General features: G+C 43.4%; 1 protein-coding gene across 1 annotated transcript in view; it reads left to right on the top strand.

Moving 5' to 3' along the window:
• Positions 1-23,600, top strand: part of BST1 (bone marrow stromal cell antigen 1) — a 34,944-nt gene extending 11,344 nt beyond the window's left edge. The window contains 4 exon segments of the mRNA XM_060085133.1: positions 157-249; positions 4,114-4,200; positions 7,240-7,299; positions 23,327-23,600. Of these exon segments, the coding sequence (XP_059941116.1) occupies positions 157-249; positions 4,114-4,200; positions 7,240-7,299; positions 23,327-23,600 (514 nt within the window).
• Positions 23,601-25,105: the final 1,505 nt, after the last annotated feature.

Here is a 25,105-nt window from a genome sequence, read left to right as displayed (position 1 = left end):
AATGCCTGAATGAAATAAGTAACCTAAAAATTAAAGCTAAAAAGTGCCCCCCCTCAAAGCTTTAAAACAAAAGTAATGTGTAAGTCAACTAACATTGATATGGGAACAGTATCATATTGCTTTAGGACTTTAAGAAATGTCTTTCCTGTTTCTCAGGTTTTTTGCAGATTTTGAAATTCCCCACTTACAGAAGGATAAAATCACACGCATTGAGATCTGGGTTATGCATGAAATCGGGGGATCCAATGTGTAAGTTATGGTGCTACTGGTAATGATCTTTGTGCAAACATGCTTTTCTTGGATGTGATATGATCCAGTCTGATTTACATATACATTTCTGGGGAATCAACAGTCTTCTCTGTTTCTAATGTGGTGGGCAGAGAAAGGCAAAGGCTTGACTTTCTGGAAATGCCATGAGTCAGTCCTGAGCCCAGAGAGAAAACCTCCTCTATCCAGATACTCCTCTCAGCCTTTCTGAGTAGATCATTTGTGTAGGTCAAAGCCAGTTTTTCTCCCTGGTCATTTAAAGCTCAAAAGCCTCACTGGGAGTTCACAGAATGGACTCATGGACCATGCAATGAAGACGTTCTTCTCCGAGAACAACCAGTTTCACAGCTGGGTCTCAGACAACTGGCTAAGGAAACTTTTATGATCCATATTTTTCTGGGAAGCCACTAACTCAAGTGGTTATATCAGCTCAGATATCAGTGCAAACTTGAACTCATCCTTCTCATCAACAAAGGGCACTGCTGGCAAAACTAAAGATAAAAAACGTAAATCCAGTTGGCTCAGAGACAAGCCAATAAGGCCAAGCCTGGTAAAAGCTGTGCAGACGTGATGGTGCTTCAGAAGCAGCTGGGGCCCTGTCCTTCAGGGCATTGAAGCTACATTGGGGAAAGCATTGAGTGGACGTGTTATTGAAAGAATGTTCTGGAAGTATCTTAGCAAATTCCCCATTTCAGGCCGCCAGGACCCCCTAAGACTCACTATATAATGAGTGATTATTTTTTCTCTTGGGCAGTAGATTAAATTTGCAAATGACTTATTACATAGTCATACCAGAATCTGCTCTTCTCTTCCCAGAAAACAACTTATACTTATTGTTGCATGAAAAACAATATGTATTGTTTTTCTTGTTTCTGTGAGAAGTTGCTTTTTGTCTAGATGTTATGCTTGCTTGTTGTTTTAATGTATCTATCAGAGAAAGATAGTCCTTTGAATCTTTTTTTTTAAAACATCTTTATTGGAGTATAATTGCTTTACACTGTTGTGTTAGTTTCTGCTGTATAACAAAGTGAATCAGCTTTGCATGTACATATATCCCCATATCCCCTCCCTCTTGCATCTCCCTCCCACCCTCTCTATTCCACCCCCTTAGGTGGTCACAAAGCATGGAGCTGATCTCCCTCTGCTATGTGGCTGCTTCCCACTAGCTATCTATTTGACATTTGGTAGTGTACATATGTCAATACCACTCTCTCACTTCTTCGCAGCTTATCCTTCCCTCTCCCCATGTCCTCAAGTCCATTCTCTACGTCTGCGTCTTTATTCCTGTCCTGCCCCTAGGTTCTTCAGAACCATTTTTTTTTTTTTTAGGTTCCATATATACATGTTTGCATACAGTACTTGTTTTTCTCTTTCTGACTTACTCACTCTGTATGACAGACTCTAGGTCCATCCACTTCACTATAAATAACTCAATTTCATTTCTTTTTATGGCTGAGTAATATTCCATTGTATATATGTGCCACGTCTTCTTTATCTATTCATCTGTTGATGGACACTTAGGTTGCTTCCATGTCCTGGCTATTGTAAATAGTACTGCAATGAACATTGTGGTACATGACTCTTTTTGAATTATGGTTTTCTCAGGGTATATGCCCAGTGGTGGGATTGCTGGGTCATGTGGTAGTTCTATTTTTAACTTTTTAAGGAACCTCCATACTGGTCTCCATAGTGGCTGTATCAATTTACATTCCCACCAACAGTGCAAGAGGGTTCAAGAGGTTTTCTCCACACCCACTCCAGCATTTATTGTTTGTAGATATTTTAATGATGGCCATTCTGACCAATGTGAGATGATATCTCATTGTAGTTTTTTATTTTTTTACATCTTTATTGGAGTATAATTGCTTTACAATGGTGTGTTAGTTTCTGCTTTATAACAAAGTGTCATTGTAGTTTTGATTTGCATTTCTCTAATGATTAGTGATGTTGAGCATCCTTTCATGTGTTTGTTGGCAATCTGTATATCTTCTTTGGAGAAATGTCTATTTAGATCTTCTGCCCATTTTTGGATTGGGTTTTTTGTTTTTTTGATATTGAGCTGCATGAGCTGCTTGTATATTTTGGAGATTAATCCTTTGTAGTTGCTTCATTTGCAAATATTTTCTCCCATTCTGAGGGTTGTCTTTTTGTCTTGCTTATGGTTTCCTTTGCTGTGCAAAAAGCTTTTAAGTTTCATTAGGTCACATTTGTTTATTTTTGTTTTCTTTGAATCTGTTTTTAATGAGATAAGGAAATTGCAATTCATTGTCATCTCAGCCCATTATTTCTGTGTCAGGAGAGATGATAAAGGGGTAAGAACACCTGGTTGTCCACATCTGTGCCACAGGATGGAGGTGCAGGTCATGAGCTAAGAAAATGGGGGTCCCAAACTGCTCAGGTTTTAGGGGAAAAAAATCATAGAAAGTGAAAAATCACATGGCTGATAGCTAATTGTGTTTAGCACTGCTTTGATTTCTTTTATTTAAAAAAAAAAATTAAATAACCTATTGACTGAGCTCTGTGTCTAGGTGTCCTGAAACCTCCATGTCATTGCTTACCAAAAAATCCTAAGTAGTGAACTTGGCCCAGAGAAGGACATAGTCTCAGATTTTGGCAAGGTTCTAAAACATGATGTCACTCAACACCTTACCCTCTTCATTCCCGTAATGCCTAGAATTCCACTTCTGTGAAAACTTCCTCCAATGGCTCATTTCCTCCCTGTACACCCTCTCTCTGTTAATTTTATAGTGGGGAGGCTGTTCACCTTCCCACTCCAGGTAAACTGAGGCCAGATCCTGTCTGGAACGTGAATAACATACCTACTCATCACAGCTGGCAGTGTTGTACCCACCTCTGCCTTTATCAATCCCCCTGCTTAACTCTGACCGTCGGGAGGGCAAGAATCCTTGTTGCTGAGAACGTGGGGACATAGACATCTTATACTCTGTTGGGGTGGTCAACATGGGGTTCAGTGTGGCAGTGCCATCAAAAGCCTTAAAAAGCATTCAAAACCTCGGTGACAGGAAACCTACTTTCAGGAATGTATGCTAAGGAAGCAAATAATTAAGCATGTGCATGAGAATGAAACTTCAACAAGGTTTTTTTGTAGTGTCAATGACATTGAAATATAGGAATAAACCTTGGTCTTTAATAAGAGGCGACTGCTTTTATGAATTGTGTTCTGATTATGTAAGGTAGACCAGGCAGGAATTAAAAATAATGGCAGAGAGGTATATATGTATATACACAGACATGGGCAAACGCATATTACAGAATGCGTTGGGCAGCAGAATCACATTGTAATATTTTTAAAGTCTTGTGGGAATAAATATACTGTAAGTCTAGAATGATGTACACCAAAATGTTAGCAGCAGTTATCTCTACTGATGTGAGATTTGGGTTTTTTTCCCTTTTGTTTATCTACGTTTTCTCATATTTTTGACATGTATGTTTTTGTTTCCATTTGAAGCTTAACTTAATACACTCTGGGTTGAACAGGCTGGCACTCACCTTTGGTCAGGCTCGGCGCACAAGCACAGCGCTGCGTTGGCGGGCGGGGCTGTGATGAGCCCTGTGGAGCACAGCGCATGCGCCGGCAGAAGCCCTCCGAAGGCCTGTGACTTGCAAAACTTCGGGCAGGTTTGAAAGCTCAGAGCACCCCGTCCTGGGCACCCGCGGCTTGACCGCTGGCAGCCTTTTTGGGTCCAGAGAATTTGCCACGTATTTCTCCAGAGAGGAGAGCATCTAGGGAGCACACGGTCAAAATATTTTTTGATTAACACAGAAACAGCTCCCCCCATCCTCTTCTCCTTCTTTTTTGATAGTTTTTATGTTTTTGTGTTTCAGGGAATCCTGTGGAGAAGGCAGTGTGAAAATCCTGGAAGAGAGACTGGAGAAAATGGGTTTCCAGTATAGCTGTATCGATGACTACAAGTAGGTGGCAAATTATAGTCAGTGTATATATTCAAAGGAGGAGCAGAGGGTTGCCGAAAAGGTTTTTCAGAGATCAGCTTCAAAGCCCACGGAACTGTGCCTTCTGGGTTGTCACTGGGTGTGGGGACTGGGAGTGCCTTCTGGCCAGGGTTCCACCTGGCTCCCGCCCACTTCTGTCCAGAGTCCTTTTTAATGACGCTAAAGGACAGACAGCAGCCCTTTGTCATTTGTGTATATCTAGTTTTCTCTTCACTTGATTACTGCATGTGCGTCACCTGAGAACAGGGACTGTGGTCCCTGCATCTCTGGATGCCACACTGTGCATGACATGTGCTAAGGTGGAGTTTGAGATACTTACAGAGAGGTGCATGGTGACTGTGGACCAACAGGAAAATCATCATAGCTACCATTTATTGAGCACGTTATGGGACAGGCACTTTATATACTTATAATCAGAGATCGTTTCAGGGCATTCCTGATACTTGGAAATGTAGGTAAATTTGGCTCAATCCCTGCAGCAGTTGAAAGCCCTCCCCTGGACTGGGAATTACTCACCTTGCTGCTTCCTTCTTCTCTCTGTGTCGGCACCTGAGTCTACAGGCCTGTTTGTCTCCTTAGGGGCTGGAGTCCAACACTGCAGGGATTTAGTGGCTTTCCCAAACGTTTGTGGGTAGGGCAGGGTGCACGTTACATCCGCAGTCTTTGCCAGTGCCCATGACCGTCCAGGTGGCCCTGTTGCCCTCTGCTGTCTCAAAAGTTCCATGGATCAGGTAACCGTCCCACCTGAGCAAAGCCCCTGGAAGTGTGGGTCTCCCCGTACTCTGGACTCCCCAGGAGAACAAGCCCCTCAAAGCTGTTCTTTTTCCACAGCTTGAAGCTGTACCATTTTACTCATCTATTATTGCTAATGCTCTCAGGAATCTCTCAAGTTAGGTGTTGTTATCACCCTCTTTTGAAAACAAAGCGAAGCACATACTCTTTTTTGGAAATATAATCTGTGTACAGACAAAATGCAGAAACCATAAGTATACAGGTGGATGAATTTTCACAAGTTCAACATACACATGTACCCAGCATGTAGATCAAGAAACAGAGCACAACCAGCACCCCTAGTCTCCCCTTGGCTTCCCTTTCAGGCTCCCTGCCTGCCCACAGTAGTAACCACTCTCTAGACTTGTAAGAGCATAGGTTAGTTTTGTCTGTTTTCTTTTTTTTAATTTTAAATTTTATTTATTTTTGACTCTGTTGGGTCTTCATTGCTATGCGCAGGCTTCCTCTAGTTGAGGCAAGCGGGAGCTATTCTTTGTTGCGGTGTGCAGGCTTCTCACTGGGGTGGCTTCTCTTGTTGTGGAGCACAGGCTCTAGGCATGCGGGCTTCAGTAGTTGTGGCTCACGGGCTTAGCTGCTCCGCAGCATGTGGGATCTTCCCAGACCAGGGCTTGAACCCGTGTCCCCTGCATTGGCAGGTGGATTCTTAACCACTGCGCCACCAGGGAAGCCCTAGTTTTGTCTGTTTTTAAGGTTTATATAAATATCTGCTTTTCATGGATGGGTAAATTAAGTGTTAAGAGAGGTTGAGCAAGTTCCCAAAGGTCACCACTCAGTGACAGAGCTGAAATTTGAATCCAGCATTGAGTGGCCCTGAAGATTCCTCTTTTCTTTCTACTATAGAACTCTAATTCTTAATCAAGGCATCAGATTTTAGTAAATTAAATAAAAGATAATTCTTACTCTAAAACAGCTCAATGGTAGAGAAAACCATGGCTAAAAATTCCACAGTTACGACCCCTTTGCTTTGGTCCAGGACCTCCCCTGAGGAGGCTGTCTTTTTATAAGTCATCAGGTCAAATGTGGGAGCCCAGCCAGGGTCTCATGCCTGACTAACAGGCTGTGAGCCTCAGGGTCTCAGCCTGCTTTTACTGGCTCGAGTTTCCCCCACCAAAGCTGGTTTCAGGGCTCCTCCCTTGCCTGGCTCAGCCTCCCAGCTCCCATTTTTGTACTGCTCGTGGGCTCTCTTTGTGTTAAGGTAGGGTTTTTATTGCTCCTGGGAGCCCAGAGGCGATAACAACAGGCTTAACATGGGACAGCGAACAAGGTTAACAAATCAAACTCAAGCCAGATGCCTCTCAAAATTCAGGTGACATTGACCTCTGTCCTGTGGCAGTTGAAAGTTCTCCCCAGGATCCCTGCAAATTTTGGCGATGTCTTTCCCCAAAGCCTCTCTTTTCTCTTGATTGTTTTCTGCTTAGCGCTGTATTGTCCAGACTCAGTGAAACTCAATGCATCTTTTCTGGGGGGCATAACATAGCAATAACAAACTACTCTTGTAAAAAATATCTGAATAGTGTAGACTGAGAAGTAGGGAGTCCTACGGAGGGGTCACATAGCGTGCCATAGACCGAACGTGTTTCCTGTTCTTCCAGAGTCCCTTCTGGTCCCCCTACCCAGAGATCCTCCTTTGGCCTTCCTCCCACTGTTACCTGGCTCCTGTCTTCACTGCTGCTTTCCCTTCCCTCCTGGCTGCCTGGACCCCACATCTTCTACCTCTACTGTACAGAGCAATTTAACTTTCTTCGCTGAAGCCTGGGCACCAGACATCACCTGTGTGCTTCGAGTCCAACCTGCCCAAAATTCTTATCAAGAGGTTTTTCCAAGCAAAATCGTACATCCTTACAGAAGTGGTTCCATGCTCAGGCTCTGGAGTGGAGGTTCAAGTTCAGCTCCACAGCTTGCTACTGTGAGAACTTGAGCAAGTGCCTCTGGACAGCTTTCTCAACTGTAGATTGGAGATGATAATAGTACCTGCTTTGTTTGGCTGTTGTGAGGATTAAATGACATAATCTATGTAAAATATGTAATCAGATTTCTTGGTACATAGTAAGTGCTCAATAAATGCTGGCTAATATTTTTAAAAAGAAACTATGTTCTTCGAGGTCAAAGACTTTGTATCTCCAGTACCTTGCAGGCCCCCCCATAACTGTATGATGAATGCAAGTCATTTAAATAATCCCTTAAATATTACTTCTTTTCATTTTATAGACCAGTGAAGCTCTTAATGTGTGTGCAACACAGCACTCATCCTGACTGTGCCTTAAATTCGTAAGTGAATGCCTTAACCCAACTTCCTTGCTTCCCCAAAATAATCAGTCCATACTATTTATAGAACGCTGGTGGATTGCAATCTCATTTTACACCCACCCCCTAAAACGTCTGGCTGCAGAGTAAGACTGGTACTTCTGCACTGCACTTCTCTGCATCTCTGAACTGCTGGGTTGGTGCAGGTTTGCTGAACATCTGTGCAGCTGAGCTGAATGAACCCCTGCCATGTACCACAGAGCAGAGGCTGCCCTGATGCCTCAGCTTCAGCACAAAGGCTGGGAATGGGGTGGCAGGAGGACCTATTAAAACTTATTTCTGTTGCCCTTAGAGATGACAGTTATGTTATGAGCAAAATGGGTTTATTTGGGAATAGCAGTTCGGGACAAGCAGGCTATAGCAAAACCATAGACAAGTCCAATAAACGAAGGAGAGGAACTTTATTTTATAGAGAAAAAGGAGGAAGTTGGGAGGGGGTGTTTTGAATGAAAGTCCGTCAGAGAAAAGTGAGAATTCAAGGTGATGACAGTTTCTCATTGGCTGAGTTGCTGGGGTAGTCGATTTCTTACAGAAGATGCAGTGTACATCTCTCCTGCTGTGGCCTGTTGATGATTGATGATTGTTCCTGTGGATGATTCTGTTGGGGTCTGTAATTCTGTAATTCTTCCTGTAATTGATGTGAGTGGCACTGCATGAGAGCTCCCCCTTCTGACCTCCTGACTCCATTTAAGTGGTAAGGTTTACATTTCTCAATCCTAATGTATACATTTTTTTAAATTAATTAATTTATTTGTTTTTATTTTTGGCTGTGTTGGGTCTTCGTTGCTGTGCATGAGCTTTTCCTAGTTGAGGCAAGCGGGGGCTACTTTTCGTTGTGGTGCGCGGGCTTCTCATTGTCGTGGCTTCTCTTGTTGCAGAGCATGGGCTCTAGAGCACGGGCTCTAGAGCGCAGGCTCAGTAGTTGTGGCGTATGGGCTTAGTTGCTCCGCAGCATGTGGGGTCTTCCCAGGCCAGGGATCGAACCCGTGTCCCCTACATTGGCAGGTGGATTCTTAACCACTGTGCCACCAGGGAAGCCCTATACTATTAGTATAAGTGATAGTATACATAGGATTCTGCAATGCACTTTTTTCATATAAGAGTGTCTTTGTGTTGTTTTCCTATCTGTAGTGTTCTGTTGTGTGTGCACATCATGATTTATTTAACTCATTGCCCATAGGTGAACATTTAGATTGTTTCCAGTATTTAGCTATCATCAACAGTGAATAAGATGAAGACTTTTCCCTCTACTTCCATTTCCTCAAAGTAATTTCTTTCAACATTTTGGTCCACCTCCTCCCATGCATCCCAGTACACACACATACACATATGTTACCAGGCAGAGATGTAAGTTTGTTCAGCTATTTGTTTTTGGTTTGGTCTTATTTTCATTTATTTACTTGCCTCTGTTTTTGTACAAAAAGCAGTCATGCTGGACAGACTGTTCTGCTGTGGCCCTTTTTCACTTAACGATATAAGGACGTCATCCTTTTCTGTCTGTGCGTACTTTCTGACTCGTCTTTTAGTGGCTGTGGAGTATTCTGTAGGATGGCCACTCGCCATTTATTTAACCATTTTTCAGTCATAGGCTGACTTAGTTGTAGGTTGTGGTTGTAGTTGTTTATTATTATAAACAATGCTGAAATATAATCCTTGATTGCATACCTTGAGCTCTTGTTCAAGTGTCTGTGTAGGAAAGATTACCAGAAAGGGAGTTGCTGGGTCAAAGGATGTATTTGTAGTTTGAATTTTGATATGTTTCAACAAAGCTGCCCCAGTGTGCGCTCCCACCAACAGTATGTGGCAGGTGCCCCTTTCTCCCCTTCTTCACTAACCCTGGGTATTATCTGTACTTGTACCTGTATCTATACCTAATTTTAGTCAGTCTTCTGGATAAAACATGATGCTTTATTGTTTTTTTTTTTTTTTTTTTTTTTTTTTTTTGCGGTACGCGGGCCTCTCACTATTGTGGCCTCTCCTATTGCGGAGCACAGGCTCCAGACGCGCAGGCTCAGTGGCCATGGCTCACGGGCCCAGCCGCTCCGCAGCATGTGGGATCCTCCTGGACCGGGGCACGAACCCATGTCCCCTGCATCGGCAGGTGGACTCTCAACCACTGCGCCACCAGGGAAGCCCTTTATTGTTGTTTTGATTTGTGTTGGCAGGAAGATTTCTGATGCCAACACCTGAGTTCTCTTCCCTTCCTTTCCTATCTGCTAAAATTGTATGTACCTTTAAGGACCCAACTCCAAATGTCCCTTTGTCTGTAAGGCTTTCCTGATTCTGCAGGTGGATGTAAGAACTCCCTTCTCTGTGCTCCATTGACTTTGTGCACAACCCAACTACAGCGCTTCCCTCTTTCCAGTCATGTTGTAATTCATTCCTCACCATCTGTCTCCAACACTCGACTTAGAGATTGCATGAACTTCCTCTTTGTGTGTCTCATCACAATTGCACAGAGTAGGTGCTCCATAAATGTCTGTAGGATCCATTTTTCCATCTAGAAGGAGAAGAAGACTAATCTGGGCTGGACATCAACTGTATGCCAGGGGCTGTGCTGTGTGCATTGCATAGAACATTCTGTTCATCCTTCTAACTCGTCCATTAGATAGACACAGAGAGGGGAGCGAAAGACAGATAGGCAGAGAGACTGCTCATCATCCCCATATAGCTCTTCTTCCAATCTTCATTTAGTAATAGAACCCTTGAATGTTAGTTGGCCTCATGGTTGCCAAGAATAACAATCGTACTTCCCAGCCTCTCTTTCCTCTGTGGCCGAGTGATGTGGGTGACTTGAAAGGAAAGAACATTCATTCCCTCCCCCTTTGTTGGCTGGTGTATGGACCTAGAAGGTGTGGTGATGAGCCACCTTTGCTGGGCATGGCAGAGCATGCCATAGACGGAGGCTGGGTGCCCCCTACCATGGAAACACAGTATCAGCCTGCACAGTTACGGAGAGAGAGATAAACATCTGTCTTGTCTAAGCCCCTGCGATTTGGGGTCATTTCAACAGCAACCAAACCTATATCTGAACTGGTACGGATAGGTTCTGTTACCCTCATTTCAGGGGTGTAGAAACTCTGGCTTAGAGAAGTTAATGAAGGATTTGCCCAAGAAAAGACTACCCAGCCAGTGAGTGGGTCTGAAGCGAGTCTATGAGGTTTCCAGAATTCACCCTGGCAACTGTTAGGCTCTTTTGACTAGAAATTGGGATAAGAGATCCACCAACACCAGCATGTGTCCCAGGGTGGCTGGCGAGGTTAAGTCCTCTCCCACTCTCTGCTGTTCACTCTCTGTGAATTAGGCACGCCTGTTTTTGAGTCCTCTCACAGGAAGTAAAGAACAGTCTGTGTACCTGGGTCTTCACTTTCCTCACCTGGGAACGAAATCCACTCTCCTGTCCCTTCTGCTCAGAAACCTTCAACGTTCCCTGCTACCGAGTCTAAACTTCTGGCCTAGCCTTCCTGGTTATAAGAACCTCCTTCTAAACACACCACCCACCGCAAACTTTCACTGCAGGCTTGGATCCACTTCCCTGAAGACACCCTGTGCTTTCCTGCCCACAGTCCTGTGGACACTGACCATTTTGGCCATGGTGAGAGCAATGCAGTAGGAGTCAGATGACCTGAATTTGACATTTTTCTCATCTACAAAACTGAAATAATGGAAACTGCCACATGGGTTTGTTGTGAAGACGGCGCCCAACCTCCCTTCTAGACAGGATACTAGAAAGACTCCCCAGAGCCTGGACCCAGGCGCAGGCTTCAGGTTCCTAAAGTTCAAGTAAGGAGCACGTTGGTCAAAACTCATAATCACAAAGCATCGCACACCAGATCCAGGTAGCTCAGCAGAAATGGGATGTGTTGAAGGATATTGGGTCACTCAGAGTCTTCCTGGGAGAGCCAGAAAAGCAGGGCTGGAGGCTATGCCAAAGTCCCACCCAGAACTGCCCTAGGGGAGATCCTCCTGCAGCCTGTTGGGCACAGACACCGAAGAGAGTTCCTAGGATGCTCATGCCTGGATGCTCCTTCTAGAATGTCTGCCACGGCTGCCTCGGAGAGCTGGTGCCAGGGCACCCCCAGCTAGAATGAAGCCTCGGTGGCATCTGCTGTTTTAATCTACTATGCCCACAGCTATACCCAGATGTGGGTACAGATGGTTGGCAGAGTTTGGGGCACGTGTTTGTGCTCTAACTCCAGGGAGGTTGGAAAATTGAATCTCTGCTTTAAATCCAGTCTCACGGCTTTAAATCTCATCTGTGTGCTGGTGACTCCAAAATGAGTATTTCTAGTCCAGGTCCTGTACTGAACACCACACTTGTATATTCAGCAGTTTACTCTGATGTCTAATAGATATTTCAAATGCAACACATCCCAAACCGGACTGAATTTACCCACGGTGGTAGGCTGAGTCATGGCATCCAAAGATATGCAGGTCCTAATTCCTGGAATGAGTGGATGTTACTTTATATTACACAAGGGGCTTTGCAGATATGATGAAGTTAACGATCTTGAGGAGATTATTGGGGAGATTATTCTGGACTATCCTGGTGGGCCCTGCATGTAACGTAAGTGTCCTTATAAGAGCAAGGCAGAGGGGGATTTGGTTCAAGAGGAGGGGAAGGCAGTGTGGTAATGGAAGCAGAGATTAGAATGATATACTTTGAAGGGAGATAAAGGTCAAGGACACAGATTCTCCCCTCAGGAGATTTTCCAAAAGGAACCAGCCCCACTGACACCTTGACTAACCCGGGAAACTGGTTTCAGACTCTTGACCTCCAGAACTGTAAGAGAATAAATAAAGCTGTGGTGTTTTGAGCCACTGAGTTTATTACAGCAGCAATGGGAAACTAATACACCCCTCAGTTGGTTTACCCATACATCCCTGTCTCAATTGATGGTAACACCCACCTTTCCAAAAATCTCCAAACGCCTGTTCCTAAAATCTTAGTGCCATTCTTGATGCCTTCCCTTCTTTCACCCTTCAGCAAAAAATCCTGTTGATTCAACTTACAAAATTAATGGAAAATCCCATCATCTACTGTGACCAGCCTGGTCTGAGCCACTGGGCCTCTTTGAAACCCAGCTACTAAGGAGTTAGCCTTTTATTTTTATTGTTTATTAGGGAAATTTCAAACATGCACATAGTATAAGGAATAGTCCTTTGAAAATTCAGTCACGTCACTCATCTGCTCACAGCCCTGCAGTCAGTCCCACATCACTCAGAGTAAGAGCCAAACAGCCTGCCCAGGACCCCCAGCCCCACTTCTCTCCGACATTTTTCTTCTTCCCTTCCCTCACTGGGACTCAGCCGCAGTGACCTCCTGGGACTTGACAGCACATTCCCACCACAGGGCCTTGGTCGCTGTTTTCTCTGCCCGGAAGTCCTTCCCCATGTGGCCAACTCACTCACTGTGTTTGCTCACATCTCAGCTCCCTGAGGCAACCTTGACCTCCATGTTTAAAGCTGCAGCCTGCACCGCCAACTCTGGCTCTGCAGACCCCCTCATGTTGCTCTACTTTTCTTTTCTATAGTGTTTGTTTATCATCTTCTGACTTATTTGTTTGTTAAGTTTGTTTTTTATTACCTGTTTCCCATCTGTTAGAACATCAACTCCAGGAGGACAGGGGCTTTTCCTTGTTCTGTTCACTGATGAATGTGACTCAAGAACCTAGGAGGGAGCCTGCAGCCTGGTAGGCACTGAGGAATGAATGAATGAGTGAACACATGATTGATTTTTCTACCCTGGGAGGCATAGATTTGAGACAAAGGATGTTGAAAGGGGCTGGGCAACTGAAGCGAATGGCACGGGTCCTGTGAGAGTTTGTCCTATAAGAAGTGACCAGGGGCAGCATGTGTAGAAGTTCCAGATTTTGATTGTAAGAAACAGAATCCAGCTGTGGCTCAGGTAGGTGGAAAAAAGGGGAATAAAGTTGTTGGGGGGATTTAATAGAATAGACTCTCCAGTGAGCAGGGCGCCTCATAAGGTCTGGAGAGGTAAGTGTCCTTATTGTCACTGTGTAACTTAGGTTTTTCTGGTTTTACTCTGTCTCCTTAAACAGACTGTAAACTTTATGCAGATACAGATCGTGTAAAATTCCTTCCTGTAAAACCTGTTGCACCCTACGCTGCTGTTCCCAAAATAGGCAAGTGGGGCCACCCTGGCACCGGTGCCTGCTTTTCCCTCCCCTGCTGCAGGCTCTGTACGGTGAATGAGGGCAGCTCTCCTCACCAGTCTTCAGGTCTTTCTGAGCACTTTGCACATAGCCTGTCAACCTGGTCTTTGGAGTCATCATCTCATTGCATCCAACCACATTCTTGGAAGGTGGGCAGTCTGATCGCCATTAGTGATGCTGAGGTTCAGAGAGGTTAAGTGACCCCTTAAAGTCACTCAGGACTGGCTAGAGGCAGAAGTGGAGCCCAGGTCTGTCTGTGTGTAAAGTCCTTGCTCTTCCCACTGAACCACACTGCCTCCAGATGTTTCTGGGGTTCACACCACAGCAGAGAAGTAAGAGGTTTATAGTTCCTGACCTGTTCTTCTTTCCTTCTTTGGGCATTCTTTCAGTGATTGTTGAACAGATTTATTTATGACAGTTCTTTCCCAAGTCCATTGAACGTCAAGAATAAAACCCTCTTTCACGCTTTGCCGAGGTTTTCTCCACTTTCATTACTTTGGAAGGAATTTTACTAATCTCCTTTAAAAATGATTTAGCAGGGCTTCCCTGGTGGCGCAGTGGTTGAGGGTCCTCCTGGCGATGCAGGGGATGCGGGTTCGTGCCCCGGTCCGGAAGGATCCCGCATGCCGCGGAGCGGCTGGGCCCATGAGCCATGGCCGCTGGGCCTGCGAGTCCGGAGCCTGTGCTCCGCAACGGGAGAGGCCATGGTAGTGAGAGGCCCGCGTACCGCAAAAAAAAAAAAAAAAAAAAAGATTTAGCAAAGAATACTGGTAGATATTTTACAGAAGAGGAACCACCAGTGGCAAATATGAAACATTATTTTATTGATCTAATAATAATGAACTACACATTCAATAAGGGGCAATTTCCACCTCAACTTCTTTGACATACCGCAACAAAAAATAGCAGAAAAATATTTTAAAGATGTTATTCAATGCTTGATGGCATTGTAAGTTGCTAAAATGCTTTGGGAGAACAACTTGATAATATGTATCAAGAATTATAAAAATATTCATAATCTTTGACCTAAGTCAGACTTTAGGTACCCTATTCTAAAGACATGATTCAAAATATAGATTCAATCTACATGCTCACAGATGTTCACAAACAGTTCTTTTTAATGCAGTATCAGAAGTGCAAACATTGAGAGCTGGAGCTAAATATTCAAGGGTACGGGAATGGTTACATCAAAGGGTTATACTTACTACATGGAATAGAATGTAGCCATTAAAAACAATGGTAGGTGATTTATGTGAGTTATATCTCCATAAAGCTGGGGGTGAAGGTGAAACAACCGTAATCATGATAATCATGCAGCAACATGGAAAAATTCTTACAAAGTGAAAAACATGTAGAAAACAACTTTGTATGCTTATAGGTTATAATATTGGCCAAAAATTCAGTAGATGGATAATCTACAGGATTGGTGAGGATATGAGAAAACAGACGTACTCATGTTACTGACATAGGGTTCGCTGTGTCAGTCAGGGTCAAGGGAAAACATCAGATTTCCCATCTTGGCCTGAATTCTCTCTCCAAAATGTGTTCCCCCACTCTGCCCTGGCCTTAGGCCACAGAAGTGGGATGGCAAATTTCACTTGCTTAGGAATAGTGGGGTAAAAGACTTTGAATCTGCAAAAGTTTAGAATCCAACTCACATTATTTTTCTGGTAAGTTTAGGAACAATCTGTAGTTTTTGATATTTAATTTATTTACATCATTTTAATTTACTTACAACATTTTAGAGAGTTTAGCATTTAAGAATAGCTCTTGGAATAGCCCTGTGATTCCAATATAAGTGTAACTATTAAATAACTGATTTAAAAAAAAAAACAAAAAAAATGATTTCAGACTTAGGAGTTTTAGTTGAAAGTTATAAGAGAATTTTACTAAGTTTTCAATCAGTACTGGAATGTTTAAGAGAATTAAGATTAAATTTTATACATTTATTAGATTTACTAGAATTAAGTATTCGAGAAGGTTTTACTCACTTAAAGCCATTTAAAATATTTTATAAAGAAAATGTAATGTTTTAAAATGTAAGTTTAAAATAATTTAACCTAAAATAACTTGAGTTTAAAATATTCAGGAAATTGGAATAATTGTGAAGCCCCCTTAAAAGTTATTATCAGAGTTGACTAGGCTTTTAATTAGAAGAATACTATTCACAAATTAACTAGAAAAGTGTATGGGAAAGTCAAGCTTTTGAATTTATAAATTTAATAGTTAGAATTAATTTTTAAGACCAAAGTAACTGCAAATAATGTGCTTTTTCTCTGCATAAACACCACCCTCAAGCAAAGCCTCACAGTGACACGAAAAGCTTAAGCTAAAATGTGACAAGTGGACCCAGGCATCTAAAGTGAAAGAAAACAAAACTATATTCAGTTTGTGCATGATAATAGATGTAAATGATAGAAATAGATCTAAGATAAACTCCCAATGGCAAGGGAAGGGAGTGAGAACTGGAAAAAGAGGAAGGGAGACTCATTATTACTGTATTTAGTTCTGTGTTATTTTATTTTCTTAAAAAGTAAAAGTAAATTTGTCTTTGTCTTAATTGGTTAATTATTTAACAGCAAAAACACTAATCAATTTTGAAAGAACTGTCTGGAACATTAACTGAATTAGAAGTGCAATTATAGAAAATGTCCAGCAGGAGGAGCCCTAGTACAAATTTGTGGGCTGCTCGAGATTCCTTTAGCAAAAAAGGGGCAAACAGCACTCATGGAGTAAGCAAATTTCAAGGACCCCAGCCACTAGTCAGGTTCCAGGGAATAAAAACCTCAGATTGTTTCATAATTTTAAAAGTTTGTTTTTTAATTGTTTTCAAAGAATTCAGTAATTTCTGTTTTTAAAAATCTGGTGGTCAGACCCTATTTGCTATGACCAGAGTCCCTATTTTGGCCAGATCCTCTCTCAGTGTCTTTACGTCATGACTGGTTTTTCCTCACCAGTTAAACTGTGATGATGTAATGTCCATCAATAGGGAACTTGGCGAACTTTATGGTACATCCATACAATCAGAATTCACCCATGAGGAAGAATGAATAAACTCCACATGTACCGATATGGAAGTATGTGCAAGATGTGCTGTTGGGTGAAAAAACAAGTTGTAGATTCCACTTGTACTTAGATAAAAGGATATGTGAGTCTGTGTGTGTGGGGGGGGGAGTGTGTGTGCACACACAAGTGTGTGTGTGGGGAGTGTGTATCGCATTCCTGGAAGGACAAGTCAAAACTATCAAGGATGATTCTCTATGGAAAGTGGGAATAGGGAAGCTAAGGAGCTTTTACTTTTCACTTTGTAACTTTCTGTACTATTTATTTATATTTATTTATTTATTTTTGGCTGCATTGGGTCTTCATTGCTGCGCGTGGTCTTTTCTCTAGCTGTGGCAAGCCGAGGTCACTCTTTGTTGCAGTGCGCGGGCTTCTCACTGCAGTGGCTTCTCTTGTTGCAGAGCATGGGCTCTAGGTGCGTGGGCTTCAGTAGTTGTGGCATGCAGGCTCAGTAGTTGTGGCTCATGGGCTCTAGAGTACAGGCTTAGTAGTTGTGGTGCACGGGCTTAGTTGCTCCTCAGCATGTGGGATCTTCCAGGACCAGGGATCAAACCAGTGTCCCCTGCGCTGGCAGGCAGATTCTTAACCACTGCGCTGCCAGGGAAGTCCCATGTACTATTTAAATTTTCCACAGTGTGCATATATGTTTTTGAAAGTAGGTGTCATCCACCAATACTGACATTTTTTCTATTTCCTTTTTAATTTGCAGGGCAGCAACATCTACTCAGAGAGAAGCCCTGTCCCTTTATGCAGAACAAAGTGCCAGCTTTGTCTTTCCTCTCTTAGTGGCTTTGGCTTCAGTTGCTCAGATGTAATAACTAGAAACTCAGCTATGTTGCCCTAAGCAGCCTGCAGTCCTGAAACCTGTCCTTGCCCAGTCATCCTTCTTGTTCTGTGTACACCAGGTGACTCCATTGCCTAAAGAAGCTTCCTGCTGGGAAAACAATGTCCTGAAATGGGTTTTGAATGATATACACGGTCAGGATTTCAGAAATTAAGCTAGTTCTATTTAACCGGTTAAAACTACTGCATTAACAATTTGATTGACATATATACACTACTATGTATAAAATAGATAACTAATGAGAACCTATTGTGCAGCACAGGGAAAAAAAAACTACTGCATTAGAAGTAAAGCTAGTTATTATTTTCTTATTTTCATAATGATACAACATATTGAGACTCAGACTGTTTGTTATATAAGCAAACATTTTAAGAAAATTTTGGTAGAACTGTATATATATATTTTTATATTTTCTTATACAACCAGCAGGGCACACTGCATATTTGTTGATAGCTTCAAATACATGTATACTATATAAGTGTATTCATACATGTTTGGTAGGCAAAGAGTTATGTATAATGATGTCCAGTTAAGGGTTATTTATAATGAGGGGGAACTAAACATTCTACTAATAGGGAACTCTTTGCATATGTTTTGGTATATCTGTAGGATGGAATATCATTCAAATAGGAAAAGTTATGTTTACCAGCCCAAATGTCCTTCATTTGGTGAATGGATAAACTAACCTTGGTATATCTATACAGTGGAATACTACTCAGCAATAAAAAGTAACTAACTATGGATAAATGCAGCAGTGTGGGTGAGACTCAGTTGCAGCATGCCAAGTGAAAGAAGCCAGACCAAAAGGCTACATACCGTATAATTCTGTTTACAGAACATTCTGGAAAACGTGAAACTATAGGAATGGAGAACTTTTTGGTTTCAGGGTTAAGACTAGGGGGAGCGGCTAACTGAAAAGGAGCAGCCTCAGGGAATTTGAGGGGAGTGACAAGACTGTTCTGGATCACTGGCTATGGTGGTGGTGACAGGAATCTATATTTGCCAACACTCAGAACTGTATGCCATAAAGTCCTTTCACTATTTGTAAATTAAAAATTTTCAAAGAACATTTTGTGACATAGAAAAATGCCAGCGATCAGTGTAAGACATAGGACATAAAACTGTTTATATGATCTAACTGTCTAAAATATAATACAAATGTAAAATTATGGATGTATGTTTGTATTATACACATACTGTAAATGAATGAAAGGAAAAGAAACAAGCCCAAAAGTGGAGCAATGATCTCTGGAGAATGTTCTTATTAGTGATCCCTATTCTTGACTTTTGACTTTTTGGTGTTTTCCAAATTTTCTCTAATGAGCATGCATTACTTTTCTAATCAGAAAAAGAGAAATAAACACATACATCATCTATGTGTGGTAATTTGACACAACACAAAACATTTCCAGAAGAGGAAAAGAAAACCAAAACTCCTCACAGACATTTCCTCTTCTTACTCCTTTTTTCACCTAAAATGAGCGTGGGAGGTTTAGACGTGAGAACTCGCAGATTCTGGTGCCCCAGGGGCCAGCAGCTGGTAGTGAGAGCTCTCACTTCCTGTCGTTTCCTGTAAATCTCTGGAGAGAAAAAGATTGCCCATTGCGGGCAGAGCCATTCCTCAAACGTGCTGCCCTGACCGCAGAGCTCTTTCTTCCTCCTGACAGAGCCTCTACTCCATTTTATGTAACCACTTGCCCAAGTGTTCACTGTAAAGCTGGGAATCCTCACAGCTTGATGATTGTTTTATATAACACACATTTACAATTCAATCTCATGTGTATTTAGAGATCACTTCAGACACTGCGCTGGGCAGGGAATCTCACTGGGAATGATTGCACAGGTCTCCCAACTAGCTCCCTGTGCCTCCCATCTCTTTCTCTCTTGGTTCCTTCTCATCTCCCATCACTACCCCTCTCTTGTGGGGTCTACACACTCAGCCGCCCCACGCCATGGTGCTCATTCCAGGGTTCGGGAGAGGCCAGGTCCCTTGACCATCACCATCAGTCACCTTCATCATCTCCATCATCATCTTAACGGTCATCATCACCACCATCATTATCACCATCATCATCACCATGCCTAGTACTTATTGAGTTCTTACCATGAACCAGTCACTGTTGTCAATTTTTTTTTTTTTTTTTTTTTTTTTTTCGGTACTCAGGCCTCTCACTGTTGTGGCCTCTCCCATTGTGGAGCACAGGCTCCGGACGCACAGGCTCAGCGGCCATGGCTCACGGGCCCAGCCGCTCCGCAGCATGTGGGGTCTTCCCGGACCAGGGCACGAACCCGTGTCCCCTGCATCGGCAGGCGGACTCTCAACCACTGCGCCACCAGGGAAGCCCTGTTGTCAATTTTTAATCATTCTTTTAATTCTCATTACTAGCCTAATTTTGCAGATGAGAAAACTGAGGCTTGACAAGGTTAAATCACTTCTGCAAGGTCACCCAGTTAGTAATGGAGGAGAAGTGTTACAACCAGGAGGACTGACTCCATCACTGGGGTGCTTTTCCATCTGCTGCACTAAATAAGGCCCCAGGAATGTTAACAACACTTGGATTCTGCTCCAGAAACCTCTGAACTCACTTCCCCCTTCCTCTTTCTATTTCCTCAGTCTTCTTAGATCTCCAACCCCACACTCCACCTACCATTTATGTTTTTGCTTTTCTTTTGCACTTTGACACCAGAAATAGTCTCTCTTGTCCCAAACTGAACTCCCATCTTTTCTTTTTTTTTTTTTTTTTTTTTTTTTTTTTTTTTTTGCGGTATGCGGGCCTCTCACTGTTGTGGCCTCCCCCGTTGCGGAGCACAGGCTCCGGACGCGCAGGCTCAGCGGCCATGGCTCACGGGCCCAGCCGCCCCGCGGCATATGGGATCCTCCCAGACCGGGGCACGAACCCGCATCCCCTGCATCGGCAGGCGGACTCTCAACCACTTGCGCCACCAGGGAGGCCCTGAACTCCCATCTTTTCTACACCTGTATCTCTTCTCCTCACCTCAGCACATTTAAGGATACTTGTCAGGGTAACATGCCTTCTATCTCACCTTCCCAGAGCTGACATTGTCAGATCCCTATTCAGACCACCTGAGCATTGTAGGTGGGCATTAGACTTACAGCTAGAATCCTTCCAGGTGTGCAGATGAGCATGAGGTATTACCAGTGTCAAGATTTTTTTTTTTTTTTCGTAGCTGAGGCCCATGGGTTTTGGAGAAGCCTGGTATCGATGGTTGAAACTTGGGATTTTTTTTTCTTTCTATACAAATGTTGAACACATGTATCCTTTGTCATGAAATACCAGGTTATGGATGTCTTACCTTAGCTTCAGAGAATACATTTGACCAACGTTTATAGAAGAAAGAAGGAAAGAAAGAAAGAAGGAAAGAAGGAAAGACAGAGAAAGAAAGAAAGAAAAAGAAAGAAAGAAAAGAAAACCTTCTCTGTAATGTTTCACAATGCTGCCCCAGTTCACTCACCATAACAACTCATATGCCATGACAAGAAGTAGAGCATTATAAAGAGAGGCAGGATGAACAAGCTTGCCAAAGCAAATTTTGTTCTCAATTCAGCCTTGGAATTCATCATTTCTTCTTCTTTATGTAGGTTCCAGAATTTTATTATACCTCTCCCCATACCCAATGAGCTCTAATAGTTTTCCAGAGGGATCCAGACCTTACCATGTATCTTATTATTGAGGATATCACTTGAGTTACCACCTCTTCCCACCATGTCTAGCAACAGTATATTAGACACGTGTCCAAATGACATAAATCCTACTGGCCAATCAGAAGAAAAAGGAGGTAGAGCCGGCTTCAAGGGTTGTGATCTGTGCAGTTACACAGGGACCCATGCTCAGAGGGGCCCATGCTTGGTTTAATGTTCTTCTGTCTCTGTCTTTAAATTTTTAATTTTTGAATGAGGAGCACAGCATTTTTGTTTTTCACTGGGACCTGTAAATTATGTAGCTGGTCCTGAGTGGAAGTAAAGCATTCCAAAACAAAGGGAGCCTTATTCTGTCTAAGGTGGCCCTGTTTAATATATAAGAATAGGTGATGGAGGCTCTGACTGTGCCCAATCTTGATCACAGGCTTTCAGTGCTTAATGGGAGCTGAAAACACCCCTGTTGGCTCCTCTTCAGAGTATTTCATATACCTGGGGGCTTTTTTTATCTTCTAAGTCCAACTTCCCCAAGAAGGATGCTAGCAGCATGCTTTCCCAGTCTTCTTTGAAGCTAGGGTGCAGACATGTGACTTGTACTTCGCTGGTCAGGTGCTCATGCAGGAGACTTCCCTTCAGGGGAAAGAGAGGTGAACATGGAGATGCATCAAGGATTTGGCCTGATCAGAGGGGAAAGGCATGAAGAGTGAGGTGTTATTGGTGCCTTGACTGGTGCAGGCTGAGGTGACCATGCCCAGCAGTCACTGGGCTCAGAATACCTGCTGGGTGGGTGGACATTGTTAATTTGGGTGTGGTTTCAGGTTTCATAGTCGGGAAGTTTCATTCCCTGACTCTCCTGGAGATTCTATGAGCGCTTTCTGCTTACACTGGCTGGAGTAGATTCTGTTGTTTGCAACTGATAAGCTTCTGACTCTAACTGAAGCCCTCCCCAGCCCAAGGTTAAGGTTAGAACTGACTTGCTCAGCCATGTCTCCACATTTTGGGAGCTTATGAGGTTTTTCACTGATGAAGAGGAGCATCCCTATGTGAAATGGCAGTGTTTGCCAATGTGGACAGAGCTGGATGGACTGGCTTGTCTGGGCTTGCCAATGTCCTGTGGTTTCTGGTGCCTTTGTGGTATACTTTCTTTCTAACCTGCAGTGGTGGACAGAAGTGCTGAGTGTCCATCACTTTACACTTCTGCTGCTGAGGTTTGAGCCACCATCTCTTTTTGTATGAATCTCAACAACTCCCCTGCTGCCCGCCCCCCCAAAAAAGGATACTGTCTTAGTCCACTTGGGTTGCTGCTATAATAAAATACTACAGACTGGGTAGCTTAAAAACAGTAGAAATGTATTTCTCACAGTTCTGGAGGCTGAGAAGTCCAAGATCAAGTTACCAGCAAGGTCATGTTCTGGTGAGGACCCTCCTTTTGATACATAAGCCAGAGCATTCTTGCTGTGTCCTTACATGGAAGAATGAAATAGGGATCTCTCTGGAGCCTCTTTTTAAAGGCACTCATCTCATTCATGAGGGCTCCACCTTCAAGGCTTAAGCACCTCCCCAAACCATCACTTCAGGCATTAGGATTTCAACATTTTGGGGATGAGTTTTGGGAGGAACACAAACATTTAGACCATAACAAGCACTGATGCCCAAGCCAACTTAGAACTCTTCACAGCTCATCCATCTTGTACTCCACCCCTTCACCTTAGAGGGTTCAACCAAACTCTATCCACAAAGCCATCTGGCTCTCCCTATGTGCTCAGAATGCTCTAACCTTCTGCTCCACCCCCTACATCTCTGCCAGTTATCTCCTGCTCATCATTTGGATCTCAGCTCAAGGGTCTCTTCCTCCATGAAGCTTTCCCTGACCACCATTCCCACTCTAGGTCAGATTCAAAGTTCTTTTCCTTATTTCAGTTTGTAATTGTACATTTGTTAATATGAATATTGATTAACATCTGTACCTGCCCACTAACAACAAGGCCAGGGACCAGACGTAGCATTAAAAATAACCATCCCTGTGGCACAGGCCTGACCAATCAGAGCAGACACTAAATGTCCTAATCAGGAAGGCCACTAGCTTTAACAACTGGCCAGCCATGGTGAGGGTACCAGTAGCAGCCACAGCAGGGATGGGATTAACTCTCTTCATTGTATCTTCAGCCCCTGGCCCAGTGCATGGCACATAAAAAAATGCTCAATAAATATCCCTGTGAATAAATGATTGTTCTCTGTTGTTGATCCTAGATTTGCTCCGAAGCAATTCTCGGACCTAATGTGTTGGACCTTTTGTGACTTCCTAGCCTGCCCTTACTCAGGATGTGGACACCAGTTAGCCCTGCTCCCTGAAGCTACTGGTCATGCTTTCCAGCTTCCATATAGAGCAGACACTTAGGTACCTGGTAGAAGAGTGGATTCCTCCCTCCAAGCCAGGACACTCTGGGGACCACAGTGTGGTAGGACACTGGCTACACTGGGAGTGGATGGGGCTGGGAACCAGGTCAAGCTCAGAATGGGCTAAGTAAACAGAGTATGGGAAGAAAGATGGTAGAGGAATGAAATCCAAGAAGAACTGGCATGATGTAGAATGTTCATTGGTGTGGCTACTGCTATGAATTGTGAGTGGTGTCAGCATCTTAGAGAGGCTGTACCCAGCTGAGCACTGTCAAACCAACTAGCTTTCCATAACCCAGATGTGTCCTGCTTTCTCACTCCTTGGGGTCTTGAATGTGCTGGTCTCTCTGCACTGATTTCCCTTCCTGCTCTGCCATCCATTTTTCAGATTTTATGGCCCATCTTAAGCATTACCTTGTAGGGGAGCAAAATTTTCCACCCCAGAATATCTCTTTGGCATGTGGATTATCTTGAGCTGAAAATAACCAAGGCCCAAAAGACTCAGGAAGAAACTTTGAAATTCCCCCTAACTGCCTAAAAGAATTAAGAAAGAGGGCCAGTTCCCTAGAATAGAGCTATCACCAGAGATACCTGCAAAGATATGGGCTCAGTGTGGAGGGGGAAACTCAGCAGGGCTTAGAGATCAGATAATGGGTCCACTCTGTGACCCATTGTCTCTGCATGACCCAGCAAACATTTATTTACCAGACATTTGCTTTACTATCTTCATGTGAATTGCATTTTTACCCTTTGAAGTCCCCAACCACTACCCTCAATGTCCTCTTTCATCTTCAGCTGAAGATAGTATTTAAGGTGAAGGCTTCAGTCATTTTGGTGAGTTACTCAGTTTATCTGGGTCTCTCCCATGTATACGTTATTAAACTCCTTTTTTATTTCTCCTGCTTATCCATCTCATGTCAATTCAATTCTTAGGCCAGAAGCACCTAGAAGGATAGAGGAAAATTTCTTCCTCCCCGACAGCCTCCTGAGTCCTCTGGTACCTCTACCAACAGAGCCTTAGCTGTTCTTTGCTCCTTTGCTGCCTCAGCCCCTGTGCATTCCCCTAAGGTGGTCCATCTTCACTGTCTTGTCATCGTTGGGACTGTGGTTTTTTGAAGACTTACTCATCATTTCCTCCCTGGCCTGACCTTGCCTGGATAAAGTGGACATTCCACATGTGGCTTTAATGAGAGAATGAATATGTGAATGAACTGGGTTTCAGAGAAGAAAACACAGGGTGGGTGATTCTTTAATTTTCTTTTAATGTAAGTTTTGTTGAAGGAGGTCAGGGATGGTACAAGGGAAGATTAAAAGCATCACATGTCGGGCTTCCCTGGTGGCACAGTGGTTGAGCGTCTGCCTGCCGATGCAGGGGACATGGGTTCGTGTCCCGGTCTGGGAAGACCCCACATGCCGCGGAGTGGCTGGGCCCGTGAGCCATGGCCGCTGAGACTGTGCGTCCGGAGCCTGTGCTCTGCAACGGGAGAGGCCACAGCGGTGAGAGGCCTGCATACTGCAAAAAAAAAAAAAAAAAAAAAAAAGCATCACATGTCATACTTTTCTGTATTTATGCTATACTTCAATAAAACATGTGAAATATGTGATATATTCTAGTGTGGGTGAGGGGAGTAG

Source organism: Mesoplodon densirostris, chromosome 1, assembly GCF_025265405.1.
Source record: "Mesoplodon densirostris isolate mMesDen1 chromosome 1, mMesDen1 primary haplotype, whole genome shotgun sequence".
NCBI lineage: Eukaryota > Metazoa > Chordata > Mammalia > Artiodactyla > Ziphiidae > Mesoplodon > Mesoplodon densirostris.
Note: the sequence above shows the minus strand (reverse complement) of the source record. Positions and strands in the feature narration are given on the sequence as shown.